This window comes from Carassius auratus, chromosome 26, assembly GCF_003368295.1.
Source record: "Carassius auratus strain Wakin chromosome 26, ASM336829v1, whole genome shotgun sequence".
In the NCBI taxonomy this organism is placed as follows: domain Eukaryota; kingdom Metazoa; phylum Chordata; class Actinopteri; order Cypriniformes; family Cyprinidae; genus Carassius; species Carassius auratus.
Window position 1 is genome coordinate 14,486,329 of NC_039268.1, and position 22,522 is coordinate 14,508,850.

General features: G+C 36.2%; 1 protein-coding gene across 6 annotated transcripts in view; it reads right to left on the reverse strand.

The window, feature by feature from the left end:
• rims1b (regulating synaptic membrane exocytosis 1b) overlaps nt 1–22,522 on the reverse strand; it is a 67,685-nt gene that overhangs the window by 39,454 nt on the left and 5,709 nt on the right. For all 6 annotated transcript variants that reach the window (XM_026204381.1, XM_026204376.1, XM_026204380.1 and 3 more), the window contains exons 2-4: nt 13,109–13,322; nt 10,857–10,868; nt 9,118–9,138 (exon numbers count right to left, since the gene is read on the reverse strand). In XM_026204381.1, coding sequence (XP_026060166.1) covers nt 9,118–9,138; nt 10,857–10,868; nt 13,109–13,322 — 247 coding nt within the window. The remainder of the gene's footprint in view (nt 1–9,117; nt 9,139–10,856; nt 10,869–13,108; nt 13,323–22,522) is intronic.

Sequence of the window (22,522 nt, forward strand, 5' to 3'; positions counted from 1 at the left end):
ATATCAGGGTTTGAATAATTTTAATTGCATGTGTGTATATTTGAATAGGAAGAAACAGAAACCAGAAACAATAAAATGAACGTTATTGTTAAATGTTTCCAAAACTGCAATGCTCCGACAGTAGCACAAGGTGCTAAAATATGAAGCAAGGAGTGACACAACAGCCAAAAAGACACATATGGCTGTAGATGGTATCATTAGCATGGTTTTACTGTGCATCATATGCTAATTAAACACCACTTCTAGAATACCAATTCTAAACAAATATAAACAAGAAGAAATATAATTAAATCAAACGTATACTGTTACAATGGAGGTTAACTATCTTCTCAATAAGAAGTAACCGAAATCAGCCATCCCTTTTCATCTGGCTAGATTTTTACATTGCAAATGCACAAGTTATTATATCATCAGCCTCATATTTGTCAGTCTGCTTCCTCCCATCTCTTTCATTTTCCCCAATGAAGCCCTATTATCGAGCCCTGTAATGGTTCATTCATGAGATGGATGGCTGAGGCTGCCTAAAATACATCCGCCGACACCATATTTCTTCACTTCCTCTACCCATATTTCTCTCACCCTCTCTCTTACACTCTCTCCCTCTCCCTCTCACTTTTTTTTTAGCTAGCCAGGCTTGATCTGACATGATTAGCGGGAATGCTAAATCAAATGAACAGCTCTTGCCTTGACAACAAGTTCACGGCTTTAAAAGCACAGAGGTCCAATCTATTGATCTAGAGTTAGGCTCTTAAAGCACCCTTAGAATGACAGTAAATCCACTCCTATTGTAATACACCGAGGCTGTCTTGGCGGCAGGAAATTTGGGTCAAGTAGGACCTTATTTTTTTTGACTGATCTCAGTGATTCTTCAAGAAAGCCAAAGGTCTGTGCGATACAGAACTGTGTAGATCACATGCACACCCTGCAACCGACACTGCATGTTTTATCGATCGGATGAATGGTGTGAGAACGGAAAAGCAGACATCCCCCGAAAAGCCTGTAACGTTAGTCATCTTTAGCACCTGATGATCAGTCGCAAATGGATTATTAAAGCGAGATCTTATATGACGCACAAAAGCATATATGATGCTAAAAAAGCCTCATAATTCTGCAATGTCACGAAAGATGGTTGATACTTCATACAGGAGTCAAATGATTGACTTCTAATGGTGACAAACTAACTAATTCATGCTACTCACATGGTGGCGTCCTCCTAGATAATGGATCCCCTCTCACAGGGTCAACCTTCAACACTGTGAACATCCAGAATCATTTTTTTGAAGAATCGCCAGTGCGAGGTACCTTTCCGACAAATGCGTTGCATTTCGGTGTTGACCTGATCTTAAAGAGGAGAGAATCAGTTCTAGGACGGGATGGATATGAGGGAGAGTGAGAGAGAAGGGACGAGAGAGCATCATGGCCTGATTGGATCCAGTTGGCACAGCTCCAGCATAATCTGAGGTAAATCAGATGTGCAGAGGCCCACAGCTGTCAGCCAGCCAGAGAAACACTCTCGGGAAGGATTAGCAATCCCTGCTAATCCCACAGTGCTATTGCTAGCCCTTCCCATTATTCAGTCCAGTGACGAGACAATGCTGCCCACACTCTTCCCCTCAGAGCCACTGGGAAACTACAACTGCAACATTGATCTCGAAAAGATGGACCACAGACCTTCAGTCTGTCTCAGTGGAAAAATATGACATGTTTTTATTGATAATCAGAAAGTAATTCACACTTATAGGTGAAAACTTGTATTGCCGACCATGTTTAGATGGGTTTGAGTAGGAACTGAGAAAATTAACACCTAATAATTTTCAATATGCTTCCTAAAAGATGGCAAGATGGCAAGATTACTAATCACTAATTTTGTGCAGTCGAGGATGAGTAAAATAATCCAAGGCTTTAATCCTTGAATTAGATCAAATTCGAGCCGTATGCACAATGAAGGATTCACTTTCTCTCTGATTCACTTTTATTTATTTTTTTCTCCAAAAGCCAGTTCACAACAATATCCAGGGCAGCTAAAGCCATTAAAGCTTCTCATCTTGCAAAGGCTTGATTCTAGAGCTCCTCTCCCAACTAGAGAACTGAAGAGAAAAGGGGAAATAAAACATTTCAAAATGTAGGCCACTGAGACCTGGCCATTGTTACGAGACAGAGAGAGATTACATCTCTGAGAAGGCAGGAACAGTGGTTTCACTGTATTCCTGAATAGCATGAATAGGATTTTCTTGTGCAGGGAGATCACTAGTCACTAAGTATCAGAAGACCCCATAAAAATCAGACAGTAAACAAGTTTAATTTAATTTAACTGCAGACCTGAGGTCAGCACATATGGAATGAGAGAGACGGAAGAGGAAAGTTGTGTGTGTGTGTGTGTGTGTGTGTGTGTGTGTACATTTATATGGGTGTAAATCTCTACTGTTCTCTGAGCATAAGTGTGCCAGCCTCCCCCTGCTCTGGTGAATACTGTTCTCCATGGTAACCAAATCAGTGAAAGGAGAGAAGATGTACAGAGGACAGTGTGAGTCTCCAATACAGAGAGTCAGGAATATCACAATTATATGCCCTTTTTATTTCCTAATGACTAGTTAGAAACGAGGTACTTTTTATTTAAAAGTCAGTAACATTATGTTACAGTTATCAGTTATCAGTTCAAACCGTTCATATCAGTGCATGTAAATGTGGGATTTAAAAATATTACAAAATTATGCTATAGTTAAGTTGGATGTATTTACGTGAATTAGTAATGCAGTGAATCAAGTTCTTTTGTGGGATTTTTCATTTATTAATAAGTAAAGAAACCTGTCTAATAAAACTTGCAATTATGAGCATTTTTAAGTGTACAAAAACTCAAATGAAAAAATGTAAAGTTTTTTTCATATATTAAACGCATTAGTAAAACTATATATAGGCAAATATGGCTCATAAAACGTGATTTGTTGTGAGTTGAGCATGTTAATCTTAATAGTGTGCCTTTTATAAATATCAGTCAAACATTCTAGCAAAGAATAATGAATTATATTATCCATCAAAAATATTCAATGAAGTCGGTATGCTGCATTTTACATATCTTAAATAGTAAATAGACAAAAATGGCTAATAAAACTTGGAAGTATGAGCATGTTAAGATATTTTAACGTTCTTTATTATGTAAACACTGTTAAGATTTATTTCTGTAAATCAGCTGTTTGTGTCAGTTAATTAAAAACTTGATTAAATTCAATGTCTAATTTGCATTATAGTAAAAGTAAAAAATATATATAGACAAATCTGGCTCATAACATTTGTGAGCATGTACAAACTGAGATATTTTAATAGCTTCTGTTATTTAAACTTTAAGTTTGAATTAATTTACGTAAATCAGTGTTTGTGACAGTGAATTTAGTGATTTGTTTGCATCACTCAAAAATGTTCAAACTTATCCAATATAGATTTTTTGGTAACACTTTAGAATACTGTTTCTTACTTACTACATAACTAATAAGGAATTATTGAAGAACTAACAGGTGATTATTCATTAACACTTAACTCACTACTGTTAACTACTAAGGAAGATGTGTTAATTAATCAGTATGTAATATAATTTTATGACTATGTTAAGTAACAGTTAGCTAATCAATAACTAATGTATTCTGTCATACCTCCTGAAGAACTACTATTAATTATTTACTAGTTAAGGATTCAAGAAAAATAACTATGAAGTAACTACTAATGAACAGTTTTACACAATTACATTGAATTGTGACCCTTTCATATAAATTTGATTAGCAATAGTAGTAGTATAAAAATGCAATATTAATAAATGTAATACATTTTATAGAGGTTTTGCCTATGTAGTCAATTGTTTTGTGAGTGTGTTTTGTAAGAAATCAGCTTCCAATAGGAACCCTACCATGACCCCAGTACCTTGCGATAACTTACCTTAGTTTTTATATTTTATATAAATTATCATTAATTCAATTTATTTATGTAAGGCAAAGCCTGCGGAAAAGTGATAATACAGGTATCCAATTTTTAATTAATAAAGAATTATAAAATAATTCTGCAGGACTTATTTTGAACCTGAAACATTAGGCCTATTCTAAAGTGAAAATATTGGGAACCCATTAGTAATTAATAAAGAATTATCAGATAATTCCTGAAGAATTACTTAGAATCTGAAACAGTATTCTAAAGTGAAAACATGGGCAACCCCTTAGTAATTAATAAAGAATTATCAGATAATTCCTGAAGAATTACTTAGAATCTGAAACAGTATTCTAAAGTGGAAACATGGGCAACCCATTGGTAATTGATAATTAATGAACAAATAATTCTGCAGGACTTATTTTGAACCTGAAACATTAGGCCTATTCTAAAGTGAAAATGTTGAGAACCCAGTATTTAATAAAGAATTATTAGATAATTCTGCAGGAATTACTTAGAACCTGAAACAGTATTCTAAAGTGAAAACATAGGGAACCCATTAGTAATTAATAAAGAATTATCAGCTAATTTTGCAGGACTTACTTAGAACCTGAAACAGAATTCTAAAGTGAACCTATTAGTAAATAATAATAAACTACATCATTTTGACTAAAATCTGTTTATTTCAGATGAGAACATTTCTTAATACAGCATATTTTATTCCATTTTAACATGTATACTGCCCACATTTGAACTAATTTAACAAACATTTCATAATCAAAAGTTAAACATTTAGAAGCAAACAAAATCCATATTTAATTTCCATTATAAGCTAATAAGTGGGCTGTAACAAAGTTGCTACCGTAGTAGTACTTTGTACTTATCCTTTTACTCAAGTAATTTTGAAAATGAATAGGCCTACTTTTTATTTTTACAGGAGTAATATTTAATTGGGTTATCTGTACTTTTACTCCAGTACTTGATTTGTGGGCCACAGCCTGATTCTTATAGTGATTATTTGCGTAAAACTGTTCATTAGTAGTTACTTCATAGTTATTTTTCTTGAACCTTAACTAGTAGATAATTAATAGTAGTTCTTCAGGAGGTTTCACAGAATATATTAGTTACTGATTAGTTAACTGTTACTTAACACAATCATAAAATTATATTACATACTGATTAGTTAACACATCTTTCTTAGTAGTTAAAAGTAGTGAGTTAAGTGTTAATGAATAATCACCTGTTAGTTCTTCAATAATTCCTTATTAGTTATGTAGTAAGTAAGAAACAGTATTCTAAAGTGTTACCGATTTTTTGTTCTATTGCTCAGCCCTAAATGTGAGCAAATAAAAACATGAATACGTAAATACAGTGATATGACTAGCTGTAAAGAACAAAAGCAGTGACATGGGTTTGATACTAAAAAGAAGTGACGACAGGTGGGACAGAGAAGAATTAGGCAGTCGACTGCTTATGCAGAGGTCTGGGAAAAGGACTGGGGCTCAACTGTGCTACTTCAGAAGAAATGGGTTATGAAAAATAACTGCCTTCCTCTCAAAAACTGACAGATCTGCTGACACAGTCCCCAATGCACACCCCAAAGAGAAAACTTGCTCATACATCACACAAACACACACACGCACAGCTTGGATCCAATGAAGCACTCAAGGGAATTTTAATATTAAAGCATACAGACACCTGTGACAGGCTGCTTAGGCTCTCATATCACAAGAGACCAAATTGTTCCTTGATCTTTAGAAAAATATTGTAACACAATTCCCAATATTTACAATGCCCTATTCTGTTTCAGAAAATATACCATCCTTGCACTAGCTGCCGGCCTGCCACACATCAATCCACAGAACAGATTCCTAAAGGACTTTTACCTTTGCTTGGCTAGCTCTACTACTGGAGGACTGAAAGGAGGAATAGCATGTGCGTGCATCAGCATTTGTGCACGCCGTGTAAACAGAACAGTCCCTAGCCTGCTGCTGGTAAGAAAGGAGGCGTAGCACTGGTAAATAATGCTCATTCCTTTCCTTAACAACATGGCTAACAGCTAAGCTAAGCAGTTTTTTCGCTAAAAGGCTTTTAGGAAGAGATTGTTTCTTTATCTTGTTAGCGAGCCACAAGCATGTTTCTCGTGAATCATCTTTACATCAGCTTTCCAAAACATTTCCGCTAGCGAGTAATTTTAGCATATGCATGCAGTTCAGGTACAGGCTAAATGCTAAAGGGTTTAAGCCCACAGTATACTTTTACACATACTATGTATACAGTGTGCATGATAAAAATGTTTACTAAAATTAGTATGTTTTACAAGAAAATACAATTTTTAGTCTGTCTACTTTCATATGTCATGTTTCTGTGTTAATTGAAGTTTCTTTGTACTTATCTATGATATTTACTAGAACTTTCTGAGTGAAAATTGTTTGGAAGTCAATCCTACACCTTTGTTCAGTGTTGTACGTACATATACTGATGTCTCATGGATTATTTTAAAGATCTCCTTGCTACGTTTCTGAGCCTTGATTTTGTAAGGATCCTATGGAGCGAATTATGTGCCATAATTAAACAAACAAATCCAGCATTTTGCAAACAAACTCGATCTGCTTTGATAAAACTTGTTCAATTCTATTATTGAAGGGCATCATCATTTTTTTTTCCCAAGACTAGATAAACCTTGTCCCTCATGCTGGCCCTTACAATACCGGTAAGTAAACCAGCATCTAAGCTGCACTGTTCTACATGTCCGGATTTATAGTGGTTCTCTCCCTCGATCTATGGTTTTTCTATCGTCTAGGAAAAAGGACATAAGTTTGGAAATTGCTACAGCCATAGCTAACGTTTAACGTTTTACGTTTTGTATTAAACATAATACAGTGAAAGATGATCTTTAAAGTTTATTTGGGGCACAATGATTAGGCATAATAATCTTAATCACAAAGAAAATAATATTAAGGTTTATATAAACTAACAAAATAATAAACAAATAAATAAAACACCAACAAAAGATAAAAAAAATCTCAGATAGGCACGCATAAACAAAATTAGTTTCTAACATTTTTGGAAAAAACGAATGGGAAATATTTCTCATGAAAAAGTGGATAAGTGTTTATGCAGCGCAGATCATAATGAGTGAGCGTGTTTTTTAAATAAAGTTTAAAGGAAGCTTGATGATGACGTTGATCAGCGACCATGGTGTGCTGTAGTCCATTTATAGCCTACCGTTAGAATTTTATATCTGACGGTTTTATTTAGGCTTCAAAATGTATAAATTTTGCATTAACTTGTAAAGATTATCTTGATAGACTTAATGTGTTAGGGTCATAACTCTTTGATGAACACAGATATTATTTTTTGCGATTTTCCAAAAGTCTATGGGGAAAATGCATAGGCTTTTCGATCGAGGGAACCCATGTGCTGCTAACTTCCGGGTTGTCCTACAAAGTGATGTCATAACTTGGACACTCTATGGAAATGGCAGATGAGGGACAAAAGTGACTAGCTAAATTAATCCCCTTGCTTAGCGCCATCTACTGTTTTGGAAGAGGAAGTTACTCAACTGCATTTGTGAGAAAATATGCCTGGAAACACATTTGTCAGAAAATCTTCCTGGACGGATTTGTGATAAAATCTGCCCAGACTTATTTGTCAGAAATCTTCCTTGACAGCGTTTGTGAGAAAATCTGCCTGGACACATTTTTCAGAAAATATTGCTGGACGCATTTCTGAGAAAACTGAGCCTAGAAATCTCATAAAAAGCCAACTGTCTCACAATCGTAATGGACAGGTATGCATTTGTATGCCCTAGATTTGGTATTTGTTCAAAGGTTACATGCAATTTGTTGGATGGCTTGTATTTACTTGTAAAATATCATTTAGGCTCAGGGCTGTTCAATTGCCCAGACAGCAAGTATTTTCGGCCCAGAACCAGCCTACATCTAGCTCGAAATCCATGTGGACCAGATGTGGGCCAGTTCTGGGCCGAAACTGCTTGTGGTCTGGGTGGTGGCCCGCGGGCCAAATGCGGCCCTCCAATCATCTTCATCCAGCCCGCGAGAAGAGTACGTGCAGATCGCATATATGTCTTGAATTGTGTTTGCACTAAGTTAGTTTGTCCACAAGGTGGCAACACTGGCCCGGGTCAGAAAAGAAAGAGACGCAGTGTTGCCAAGTCTGTGGTTTTCCGTGGAATTGGGCTACTTTAACACTGTTGCCGGAGGTCATTTTTCATATTATCTCGGATTGAATAACTATACCTTTAATTATATCAAAGGTTTGTAATTTGATTATCACATTACGCCAGATTTTGGTTTTATTCCTATTACCTAAACTATTAAGTGCCCATGTGTCGATCACCCGTGTTAGTGTGCGCTATCAAATAAAGAATACGCATTTGGTTTTACACATATGATAAACGTACAAGTACAAAACCATACTTTGGGCTTACTGTTGAAAAGAATCTGCCCATATGAAAGCTAAGCTTTTTACCAAATTGATTAATTACAACCACACAGCACATTCAGAGATATATATTCTAAAAAAGCAAGTAAAGAAGTATATTTGCATTTTAGCAGTATAAACTCAACTCCATTACCAGTCATTCAGAAAGAGATAACAAGCACAAAACACAGCAGTAAAACACAGACACCTGACAGGAAACACATCACACATATAAAACGCACAAGTCGCAAGTGCCCACTGGAGTGCAGGGTGAGTGCTTCATCAATACTAAAAAAGTGAATTGCGACTATAACATTATGTGCTAGAACCTTGAATTTTAACCTTGAACTTACACCCCATGGCATGCCTATTGCAGTCCCAGGGCACAAGCAGGTGCAGTGAACATGCACGGATAAGCATTCTCTCATCACTGGTAGCACTTTAAGTGAAAGGGAATCCATTCCATGTTTAGAACATCACTGCTAAAAATTATATAAGTGCAGCTTACATAATGATTAAGTTAAACCCATTTGACTAAAGAGCAACCAGTTGTGAGACATCAATATTCCAACAAATCCAAATACCCTATTCCCCTAACCCCCTTGCTGTGGCAACGACTTCGGTATCCCTGGCGGTAGCAACAAGGAAGGGAGGGGGATGGGGTTCAGCCAACGCATGCTCGATTCCTATTAGCTGGCTTTCATGAGGAAATAATTGGTGTTGCCCATGCAGAATCTACGTACAATACTCAGAATGTCTTACCCTGTCTTTCCCTATGAGACACTTTGCATGAACAGAAGACAAATAGTTGGCGCAATATTAGTCAAATTTAGTTTGTGCTCAATATAGCAGAAAAAAAATCAACTGAATTTTACAACACAATGCCATGACAGTGCCAGTACACTGTAAATAAATTTTGAAACAGCTGTAAAAATGTTACAATAAAAACCTTTTAAGCTCAACTTTACATTACCCTACCTTACTGCAAAATATTATCAAATTTAGTTTCTTCTTACTTCTAAATAAGAAGTATGAATTACTGAAAAGGACCTCCCAGATGTCAATGCATGACACATCACACATGGTAATATTTTATTTAACCCTCATGTTGTGTTTTGGTCATTTTTACCTAAGGAGGGATTTTGACCCATTTGAGCATTTTCTTTTTATATGAAAACACTAATGTTATCTCATTGGACTACAAATTACTTACTTTGCTCCCACAGGATATGACTTCCAAAAAAAAATATATATATATATATATATATATATATATATATATATATATATATATATATATATATATATATAGTTAGTATAGCTTGTTATACTTGTGGTGTTCCTAGTCAAAAAAGACCAACTTACAAAAAATTGCTTATACTCTCTTGCTACAGTATATTATACTACATTATTAAATGGATAGTTCTGGTCCTTGATTCTGATTGGTTGAGACACATTCGAAGCTGTTGTAAATTACACTACAAACATATTCCTTTGTTTACTTCAGTTTATTGCTCGGCAACCGCTTTGTTGGAAACACAACTGATTCAGAGGAACTACATTTTTTGGTGAAAGAATTCTGTTTTTATTTATATCATTACACTTTATTTGCTCTGCCCATTGCCCAACAACGCCCCTTAGCTGTTATAAATTCACTGTAAACTACGGCTTCTTTTGGCTTATAGCTTTATTTATCACCAAATCTTGGATTAAATATTTTCATCAACTTGTTTTCTTTCATTTAGTACAGGTTTTGTATATCTCTTTTTAACTGCTTGATCATTAGCTTCAATAATCTGAGTTTATGTAACTTTGAGTGAAAACTTTCATTTTTTGAGTGGAAAAAAGTATTATTTTACAATGCTCACACAAAAACTGAGGCGCATAAGAGGGGCCAAGATTTGGTAATAACAATATACTGTAGCATGATGAGAAATTTACAAGCAATTTTTCTGTAGACCAGTCAAAAAAAAAAAAAAAAAAAAAAAACAGTGCAGCACAAAAGTTATCAAAAATTAGTTTTCAGTTTTGTACATCATGGTATTTTTTGTTGTTGCATATTCTGTCATTAGGTTAAAAATTTTTTGCATTGTTAGTGTTATGTGTATTATCCTGCTTGTGTTTTGTTTTTGTGCTTAACCCTGTGCACTGTCTATAGTCCACTTACGACAAACTCTGAGTCATGATGATTAACCAGGCTTTCTATTGTAACACCTGCATTATTCATTTGGTGGATTTCAGTACATTTTAAGATATAGATCAAGTAGCTATATTAATATTATATCACTGTTATAAGTTGTAAGACTTACAGTCATCAACTGTAGGCTTTGCAATAGATTCAAATCACTCTTTCGCACACATGTACATACACAACTTCTTATATTAGCAACAGAAATGGAATTAGTCCATTTAATCCCGTGACTGTGCATATTCAGATGTAACACAGTTTCCTCAGATCACATTAGCAGAGCACACAGCAAAAAGAAAAGAAAAACTCTAACCACTTTATCCTCCTTCATGTCATGCAGTCCAGGAAGCAGAGAGTGAAAGGCAAGCAAACAGGGGTAGTGGGGGAAAGGAGGAGGGTTGGAGGTGGAAGAGAAGAAGTGTGAAATTAAAATTGAAAATAAATGGTGAGAAATGGAAAGAAAGAGTGTGTGAAAAAGAGATGGGGAGAGGGAAGAGTGGGAGGGAAAAGTGTTAGTGAAGCAACCGAGTTTTCTCTTGTGCGTCAAAACAGACATATGCATAGAGTGTGACAAGGGCAATCAAAGATGCTTTAATAATTGTAATTTGAATACATGTTTAATTCACGCAATGCTGAAAGCGTTCTTCAAAAGTTTGTTCTCCATACATAACGGCAGACATGTCCAACAATGGTCATGTATGGCTCTCTGGTAGAGATGAAATGTAAGAACAGAACTGACACCTCTAGACATGTTCTCCACTCATACCCAAATGAGAGCATCGCAAAACACAGATGAGGGGGTTCAAGCAGCCTCACAGGATGCTTGTTCAACACTGTGAAGCCTCGCTGAATCTGTGCCTGTGCATCATATTTCTTAGACAAATTGTGTTTGATTTAGGAGGGTTGTACATGACTTTGTGTCTGTAATGCCCCCGACAGGGAAACACAAGAACTACAGCTACGCTCTGTTGCAGCCTTGGCCTTTCAAAGTATTGACTGATCCTGGGTGCTGGCTAGGGGGATTTGACACATTGCACATTTTTGATTTGCGTAAAAGTGAGTCTTTAGTGATAAAGGCTGGGGCAGAAACCCTTGACAGGATGGTAAACACATAAAAACACTTACAAATATTCTGCCTCTGTTTATAATACACAAATATACATTAAAATACAGTCCAATGTAATTTAATAATTAATTTTTAAGTGGAAAAAGTTCTTTAGATTATTAAAATGTTCTTCACACTAAGAAAAGGGAGTTGGCTTAAGAACTAATTACTGTAACGTTCTTTGGGGAACTAAAAAAATGGTTCTTCTGCTATGCTATGTAATATGTGCACACCAAATCACTCTGTCATGGTTGTAAAAAATTGTAAAGTTTGGCATTTTTTTGGATAGTTCAACTAAAAATTTTAATTCTGTCATCAGTCACTCAGCCTCGTGTTGTTCCAAACTTATAAGAGTGTTTCTCATTATACAATGATAAATAAAACAAAATATATTTTACTATAAACTATTTTATTAAATCAGAGATTTCTGTCCCTCTATTGCAAGTCAGTTCCAAAATGTTCACATGTTGAGTTTTCACATATTGTCAACAGTATGAGAACTGGAAGCACGGGAATCTCTAAAAACCCTTTCCATAAGTACTTTTCACTTGGGTTTTGAAAATCTAATGGATTTGGAACTACATGAGGGTAAGCAATTAATGACAGAATTCTCATTTTCGGGTGAACTAACCTTATAAAAATTAGCGCTAGATGATGATCTAAATCTTAAAATAGCAGATACAATTAAGCATCCGACATCATCTTAAAATCACCAATACAGTCCAGTTATTAATATATACCAATATATTGTGCATCCCTAAAGTAAACACCATCATAGGGTTGAGCTGCCAAAATAATATGCTTTATGTCATATTAACAGTAAATACAGAAAACTGATTTGTAGAGCCACACTGTTACTATTCCTTATTGAAAACTTTGAAATTGACTTGATGTGACAGTAGGGGACCTCACCCAGCTGGGCAGGACGGAACTGAGGCAGATTGTTCCTCAGCATGCCCAGTGAGATGAGTCCATTCTCAGGTAAGACACTCTAGAGGAAGGGGGGGGGGGGCGTCTTTAGGGACAGCAGGCAAGGATGAGATCCTAAAATAGACCATCGCAGGTTGTACTGCTTGAAATGGTCCCACACATAACCCTGCTGTTTCTTAGCAAAGTCAATGAAGATTTCACTCAAAGAAGAGTCTTTATAAAGCTCAGAGGAGCTGTGGGTGGGTTGGATTCGCAGTCCAAATCTGTATGGTTGTGCAGATAGGAGAAACTGAGATTAGCTGTGCAGATTCTGGATTTAGACTCTGTAATCGCTCTGAATTGTAAGGTTTATACAGATTCAGCAAATTCCCCATCAGGGAATCAACCAAACAACCGATATGTAGTTACAAACAGAAAGGAACACTCAAGCAAGCATAATAAAACAAATGAAATTTTAAAATGAAATGGAACTGCCAACATGGAGGGTGAGTGAAATAAAAAGCAATGAGAGCCTCTCAGCGGGTTCTTACGTTATTTGAGCGCAGCGACACTCTTCCCCCACAGCGGGCGCAGAACTTGGTCCGGCAGTAGGAACACAGATGCCCACAGCCATCTGCAAACTTGGTCTTACGGCAGATGCCACAGGTAGGTGCATCATCTTTATGGACAGCCTGCTGCCGTTTGGTTTCTGCCCCAATCTTCCTCACCTGCTCCTTATAACTCTCAAACTGCTGGTGCAGTGTCCTGACAGAAAATGAAAGAGGGAGAAAGAAAGAAGCATTTGTTAGTGTGTTTGTATTGTTAGAAAAACTGTTTCCGACAACTAAAACTATTAACATTGTTATGAAGTATTGCAGACGATCAACTAAAAATGTTATTTTCCAGATATACATGAATGTATCCTGACAATGTGTATGAACTGTAGGGGTGATGGACAGCATTTAGCACATGCACAACATCATATTATATCTGAAATGTCTATTACAGTTAGGCATCTTTTCAAAGTTCAATCTGAATTGAAACCAACTCCACTTTATTTGTCTTCTCCCTTCACTGGAATAAAAATAAACTGTTGATGAATTGCCAATGAGGCGCTGCTGTCGGCTTTAAAAAGATGGGGCTTCGTTCCAGAAACATTTCTCAAAGGAACACCACATTAGCATAACAGTTCTCTTATAGCAAGTGGTTAGCAGCTCTAATGACCATGGTAAAGACATAAAGCCATTTAAAATAGATTCCCCTGAAGAAAAAAAAGACACAGCTCACTGTAAATTGTGAATTCATTGCACGCATTTCTTTGTAAAAGTTTCCTCCAACAATATAGGCTGACAGGTAACGTTCATCCTCACCTTCTGCCCAATATCCCCCAGTTTTGTTCAACCCCATTAAATGTACTTCCGTTACACTGCAGTAAAAAGCATTCTTCAAGAAAACAAAACTGCAAAGACAAGTACAAACCTCCGTTTGTGGCGAACAGCCATGATCTGCAGTTTTCTTTCAAAATCCCAAACCTGCATAAAACAGTGACTCCAGAATCCACTGGAACTCTCTAATGAAAGCACACTTCCCACAACTTCTGGTCTCCATGACTGTAAATGCTAGCATTTTCTCTTGCTTGACCACATTTGTAGTTTCCCTTCTGGAGTCAAACAGCAGACTGCAGTCGCAGGTATCTGGATGGAGGTGTTGACTTTGGGGAGTCTTGGCCAGTGATGCTATATTACGCAGTCAGGATGAAGCGTTACGTGGGAAGTCGAAGGCGTGGCGACAAGGATGAATCATTGGCAGAGGAATCAAAGAAAAGAAAAGTGACCTCGTAAAGGTTATTGATGTGCTTAAGAAGATTTATGGACATTTTATGTGCATTTATACACACATATTGAGTCAGGTTTGGCAAACAGTTCTTCCAAAGGAGAAAAAAATGTGTATGGATTTCCAGAGGAATGAAGATGAAACATGAAGTCACTAGTTACATTTGAAGATGCTGACCTCTGAGAATGGTGTTGAGGTGGAGAGAGTTGAGTCTTTTGGGTCAGTGCTCTCAGCTGGGAACAGCTGTCATGGTAGCAAGGGAGCAGGTCTCCAGCCATCATGGAAATACACCTAAGCCAGCTCTACACCTCTTAAAGAAACAGTTCACCGAATACTGGAAATTCTGTCATTGTTTACTCACCTGTCTGTCACTGTCATTTTGAACCCTTATAACCTTCTTCTGTAAAATATACAGCATGTACTGTATATGCCCCCTTCCTTTTTTTAATTATTTTTATTTAAATATTTAGATCAAACAAATTTTAATGTTACACAAAGATAACCAGATTAAATACAAAATGTAGTTTATATAACTGGTTGTACCATTTTGCAGCAACAACAAAAATCAAGAATTTGTGATAATTGGCAATGAGTTTTTCACATCGCTGTGGAGGGATTTTGGCCCATTCTTCTTTGCAGAATTGTTTTATTTCAGCCACATTGGAGGGTTTTCAAGCATGAATGGACTGTTTTAGGTCATGACACAGCATCTCAATCAGATTTAAGTTCAGACTTTGACTTGGCCACTCCAAACCTATTTTTTTTTTTTTTTTTTTTGCTTGAAGATCATTGTCCTGCTGCATATCCCAAATGTGCTTGAGGGCCGGACATTCTCCTTTGGGATATTCTGATAAAGTGGGGAATTCATGGTTCCATCAATTATGGCAAGTCGTCCAGGTTCTGAAGCCCCAGACCATCATGCTACCACCACCATCTTTGGCTGTTGGTATGATGTTCTTTTTTATGAAATGCTATTTGGTTTTATGCCAGATGTAATGGGACACACACCTTCCAAAAAGTTCAACTTTTGTCTCATCAGTCCATAGAATATTTTCCCAAAAGTCTTGGAGATAATTAAGATATTTTTTGGCAAATGTTAGATGAGCCTTTGTGTTCTCTTTGGTCAGCAGTGGCTTTTGCCTTGGAACTCTCCCATGGATGCTGTTTTTGCCCAGTCTCTTTCTTATTGTTGAATCATGAACACTGACCTTAATGAGGCAAGTGAGGCCTGCAGTTCTTTAGATGTTGTTGTGGGTTCTTTAATGTCCTCCCGGATTAGCCGTCATTGTGCTCTTGGAGTAATTTTGGTAGGCCGGCCACTCCTGGGAAGCTTCACCACTGTTCTAAGTTTTCTCCATATTTGGATATTGGCTCTGACCATGGTTCACTGGAGACCCAAAGCCTTAGAAATGGCTTTATAACCCTTTCCAGACTGATACATGTCCGCTATTTTGTTTCTCATCTGTTCTTGAATTTCTTTAGAGCGCAGCATCATGTGTTGCTCTTTAAGCATGCTTCACGTTGTCAGACAGGTTCTTGTTAAGAGATTTCTTGATTCGACAGGAAGATCAATAGATGATTGACACAAGGGTAAACAATGACAGAATTTCCATTATTCGGTGAACTGTTTCTTTAAGAGGTGTAGAGCTGGCTTACGTGTATTTCCATGATGGCTGGAGACCTGGTCCCTTGCTAACATGACAGCTGTTCCCAGCTGAGAGTACTGACCCAAAAGACTCAACTCTCTCCACCTCAACACCATTCTCAGAGGTCAGCATCTTCAAATGTAACTCTAGTAAACTTAACGAAGTTTACCCATACGTGGTTATATTACTATCCTGAAAAATGACTTGTATATAACTGCATAACTAAAACTACATCTCATAGCCAACCTTTGTGTTACAGGAAAGAAAGAAAGTCACAAGTTTTAAATAACATGAGAGTGAGTAACTAATTAAGATGCTCAAGTGTAAACATTAAAGACTGGAACTAAGAGCCATGAATCCTAATATAAATGTACAAACTAATTTTGCAGGATTAAATTAGATTCTGAATTGTTCTGTGTTTCAAAGTTTAAAGTTCAAAAGGTTGCTGATATATCTAAATCTAGATCCAGTGATTCACCAGTATAGAGTACATGGCTGGATATTGGACCAAAATAGAGACACCAATACAAGTAGACACTTATAGATTTCTCTTAGAAAAGACTGAAGTTAGCTCTGAGCCTTGAACTGTGGTCTTTCTACATCTTCGCAGAAGGCTAAACAAGTACTAAAATAGCTGCTTAAGGCAGAGTTCATCCAAAAATGAAAACTCTGTCATTTACTCACCCTCAAGTTGTCCCAAACTTGTATGAGTTTTTTTCTTCTGCTGAAAAAAAAAAAAATAAAATAGGCAAGATATTCGTAATAATGTGGTTAACCAAACAAATGCTGGTCCATTTTCCATACTCTGGAAAAAAATGCTATAGAATTTAATGGGTGAAATATATAAGTGGTGACAGAATTTTCATTTTTGGGTGAACTATCCCTTTAACTCTAAGACAGCCTCTGATGATATAACTGTGATGTACAAATATAGCTTTGTAACTTGTAACTTAACTGTGCAAAATCCTAGGAGCAGACCAAAAAAGATGACAAATTTGACACTCCAAAAGACAAGAACACTCTTTTAAGACATCAGGAAACCTTTGAGAACTTTGAGATTTCCTTCAACTTTGTTGGGTGACTGAAAATTCCAGAGGATGACCTCATTCTGCCAAGAAAGTAAGACGCAACATAGGGACACCCAAAATCTTGACTGAAATATAGTAAACTTTTTGTGTGTGTGTGTGTGTATGATGAAATCAGATGTAGAAAATGAATGTTTTCAATAATTAGCTAATTAATGTGTTAATAATTATAAAACGTTTAGTTCCAGTGCTCAAATTTGATTCGCCAAGAGTGCTAGGACTTTTCATTGTTTGTATTAATCTACTTCTGTTTTACATGTTCCAAATATGCACTAGTGGGGATTTTACACTAAACATTATTGCAGGTTATATTGCTATGACAGTAAGTTGTGACAAACTGAAAGTCTTTATGACTTCAAACACACTCATATATTCAGGAACAGAACAAATTACCATCTTTTCAACGAATCAAAAATCCTTACTACTAGGGCTGCACAAATAATCAAAATAAAGCTTATAAAGATACAGTATATAGTGTGATTTTCAAATTGCAAAGGCAGTGATTTGATTAAATAAATGCTTATATAATAAATAAACCTACATAAAATAACCCTTAACTTACATATCAATCTTATAAATTTTAAAGAGTATTATTCTCATCTGAATTTGTCCACAGATTCATTAAGAAACAAATGAATCATTCAGTCAACTCTCTGTATGTATGTACTGTACATGTGGAAGAATTGACAATAAAGCAGACTTGACTTGAAACTCTGATTCATTCAGGAATCTTACTACACTCTTAAAAACTAGAGGCTCCAAAAGGGTGTTCTTGCAATGATGCCATAGATCAGGGGTTCCCAACTTTTTAGCCCGCGACCCCATGATAAATGCGCTGCTGCCCCTCTCGTCGCGTGAAATGTACAGCAAATCGATTTTATGCCCAGTCTCAAAGCACACGAAGTTATATTTTATTGTTCTGCGTGCAAAATCAGTGTTACAATTCTGCATGAGCTGCTCGATATCCACCTGTTCTCTCTCGGAAAGTAACTATGCAGCTATGTTGGGTTGAACTCGTTCATTATTCTGCCATCAGGAACCAGTCGAGTAAGTCTGAGCTGCTCACACGCTTGCTCACACGCGTGCTCACACCCGTGCGCGCGCGCACACACACACACGCACGCACACGCACACACACACACACACACACACACACACACACACACACACACACACACACACACACACACACACTCATGCTAATCCGTTAGATGTGTCACTTTATGCTTTCCATGGTGACGCGTCATTGCTTGTCACGTGACATACCGCAGCAACAACAGAGCTGAATGAATGATCTGCTTTTGTCATTTTTCCTTTTTTATTCAAAATATTAACAAATTTGTTAGATATGGCATGAAATAGCTGATATTCCGATTGTCAAATATATGCAAGTGGAAGTGTTTTGTTGTTTAAACACCTTTATAACGATCGCGTTAGTTGAGCTGTATGCGCGATGGGCGCCGCCATCTTAGTTTGTGCCGCAGACGCAGTTCAGAGAATCAGATCTGTTGGATTTACAACACGTGAATTCATCCACTTCTCCCGAAATACATAAAAGTAAGTGGCTGGTGAACTGGGAGAATAATGGAGTAAACTTTAAAGTTACTTACACAATGTGTATCTGATATGAATAAAATGTGTCTAATTATAATGAAAAAGATTATTATTGCCTCTTCCTTTGACATCAGTGTGTATTTTACAAACTCTAAATGTATTGTTTTTTCTAGTACTTATATGTCTGAAACCTAAAATAAACATTATGTGGTTGAAAACACTGAAAAGTTGTGATGACAGCTCTGAGCGCACTTGTCTCTGGCTCAGCGCCAGCCATCTCGCGAGAGCACATTTGAATTTCACGTCATGCACTGACCGGTGTGGTCGTACACTCCAGGGACTAGCCTAGACTGATCACACCGGTGTGATCGTACGTGCGATGCGAAAGAGTTAAATTACTTGAAACAAAAATATATAAAGCCTATATCGAAATCATCTCGCGACCCCTGCGCCGGGGTCCCGCGACCCACCGTGGGGTCGCGACCCCTACTTTGGGAACCACTGCCATAGATGAACCATTTTTGGATCCACAAAGAAACTTTCGGTGAACAGTTCTTAAACAAACCATTTTGAAGAACATTTTAAACATCTAAAGAACCTTTTCCCACCATAAAGAACCTTTTGTGAATTTGAAAGGTTCCATGGATGTTCGAGAATCTTCATGGAACCATCAATACCAATAAAGAAATATTATTTTTAAGAGTGTACTGTATGAACTGTGTGGATTGATGAACTTAAAATAGACACGCTACAGTAACTGGAATTTTGTGTCTATATAACTTACACAATATTAACTTCTTCTTGAACTGTTGTATTTAAGCAATATCACACTCAACATAGTGTAAAGATATCCCTTGTAAAATTATTTAATTAAAAGGAAAAAGGCTAAGAGTAATACGTATAACTGTGAAATGGAAAATCCCCTCTAATTTTTGTGTATTCTCTGTACAGCTCCTCATTGCTCTAGTTTTTATGATCCATGCATGGCCTTAAAATGTCCCACAGACACAAGATTTCTCTCTGTCGCTCTCTCCTTTTCCTCAGACATGGCCTGAGACTAGTAATTATCACCCGTTGATTACATCAGAAGAGTAGGTGTGAGCAAGACAGCAAGGATGGACGGACAGATGGAAGAATAAATGGGGAGAGGAAGAGAGACAAGAAGGGCAACACAGAAAAGGGTGGAGAACAGAAAAAAAGGGACTATTTCCATCTCACTTGCTGATTCCCGGCTGCCGCCTTGACTGTGTGTTTCTCTTTCTTTCTTTAATTTTTCACGAATTAATTGAAAGCGTCTAGTTGAATCAGCACTCAGGAAACACCAGAAAAATAACCACACAAACACGGCTCAACCCTCATGCAGAGGACATTTCGACTTCCAGTGAATTTATAAATTACTATCAGTTTATAGGGTGATCACTATAGTTACAAAAAATAAAATACGAATTTAAAAATACAATCTTAAACTATAAATATCGTAAGATTCATTATAATGGATTAAGAGTGAAGTTCATTCATAAAAGTGAAATCTATATCTTCACCCACCATTGCATCTATTTGAAACTAGATACAGGGCAGCGGAAAGAAAGAGAAGTATCGATCACTGAATCAGCTCATAGGTTAAAATCTATTCTTATCCTTCATAGGGGAGGCAGAAGAGAGAAAGCAAAGTAGAAACAGTGATAATAACGGGAGAGGCTGAAGTCACTGTGGTCAGTGGTTACAGTTTTAATTAAATACAAATTTATGGAAATTGGCTCAAGTGAAATTTGAATAGCTCATGAGAAAAATAAAGTAACTGATATTTTATTTATATGTGAGAGCAATCGATTAAAAAATAAATAATCACCTAACATTACATTTTTTTACATTTACTGTTAGTTTGCAATAATTTCACATTCAATCATCAAATTAATGTACAAACAACATAAAGACAGTATATTTTAAATATTTATCTTATGGCATCTTTTTTTATAACTCAAGGTGAGTATTACTGATGACCAATACTACTGATGCCTCCAGGAAATATTTTTCGTAATATTTAACCATTGTCTAGCCATTCGACATTACAGTATAACTGAGAGCTATCAATTTTAACATTTGAATTTTAAATGAACTCCTTCACATAAATAAACAATCTTCACATAAACCCCTTATAATAAATCTCATTGTGCCCTACAGCAAGTTGGAAATATACAGAAATTGAATACATTGAATTATCAAACACTAGGAAATTCTAAATTAAATAAAGATGAATGCTTAAAGCTATAAAAATATTGATTTCTTCTTTTTCTTCCATTCTTTGGTTAACAGACATCACAGCAGCTTAGTTGTTTCTTTCTCACAACTCAGTACATTTTCGGACTTACTTCAGGTCTTAAAGTTAGATGTGCATGCAAAGACGTTCTGCAATTCTTGTCAAGAAAAAGAAGAGAAAGAAGCAGCAGTTGGGAGAAACCCTTGTTTGTCCTGAGACCCTGAACCCTTTCCAATAATGAATGATTCATTTGAGATCCATCTTTTCACGCGGTGGACTCACAAAAGCTGCAAAAATTCATTATTTCTCAGAAGGCAACACAATTCATTTAGAGTCAGCAGTTTTAATCTTGTTCGGGGCACTAAACAAAGTCAACATTATAAATAAATTTAGGAACACAAATGTATAAAAAGCCTTTAAGTCACATTTAGAACCATATCTAGACATCAGAAAATACTTGGGCCTGCATGCAACCACCCAGAACACCCTTAAATCTTCACTTCAATGTACTAAAAACAACTGAGAATACTGAAAGAAATGCCCTAGAAATTTTTGCAAATGCAGACAGCTCACGTTTGGTCAGTTGGGTCTGCCAGATTGAAAGGGAACACTCAGAAACCTGATCACAAAGAAAGCCCTGTGATGGGGGTCCACTGATTTTTTTTTAGAGACAATAATATAATAGTGAAGAACCACTTTTAAAACCCTAGCAAAACCCGTAGCAATGAGCAAATGCAATAACCTTTTGCGGAGGCTATTCTCTTTAGAAAATGTGTTGCTAAATAGGAAAATCCTTTAACTACCTCTGAAGCTGTCTGAATTGACAGTAACTCATATGATAAAAATCCACTGTATTCATTGTTGTCTCATGTTATTAATAATTATGCCTACGATGTATGATTCCTTTAGGAAAGGCATGAAATTATCATACGTAATTAAAATCACAACAGACATACTACATGTAGCGGGAATAAAAATGCCCAGCATCTTCTACTTTGCTGTTCTTTGTTGATAGTGAAGCTGTTACTGTAGGGAAGTTGTATGTATTTATAGACTAAGTGCCTTTAGTGCTTTTTGTAATGGACCCTATGCCTACTCTCTTGTTCTCTCTCACTAACTCTCCTTTCATTTTTTCGATATTCACTAACAAGACTTCCGGTTTACTTTTAAGATTTTCTATTTTTTCAAACAAGTTATTAGAAAACTATTCAAACAGTATATATATATTTTTTAAAAACTATTTAAATAGTATGTGTACTGTCCAATAGTCTTAGGCTACTAGCATTTTCACCAACAATAAATGGTTTTAAGTGAGTTATATTTTTTATCTGTAAATATTTTTACACACAGTAGCAAGGTGCTCTTATAGCATATATATATATACATATACGTATATATATATATATGTATATATATATGTATATATATATATATATATATATATATATATATATATATATATATATATATATATATATATATATATATATATATTTGCGTGTGTGTGACCCATAAGTATGCCAATATATGCATTGCATTCAATGATGCATTAATGTGATACCATGACGGATTCGATTGCACTGCAAAACA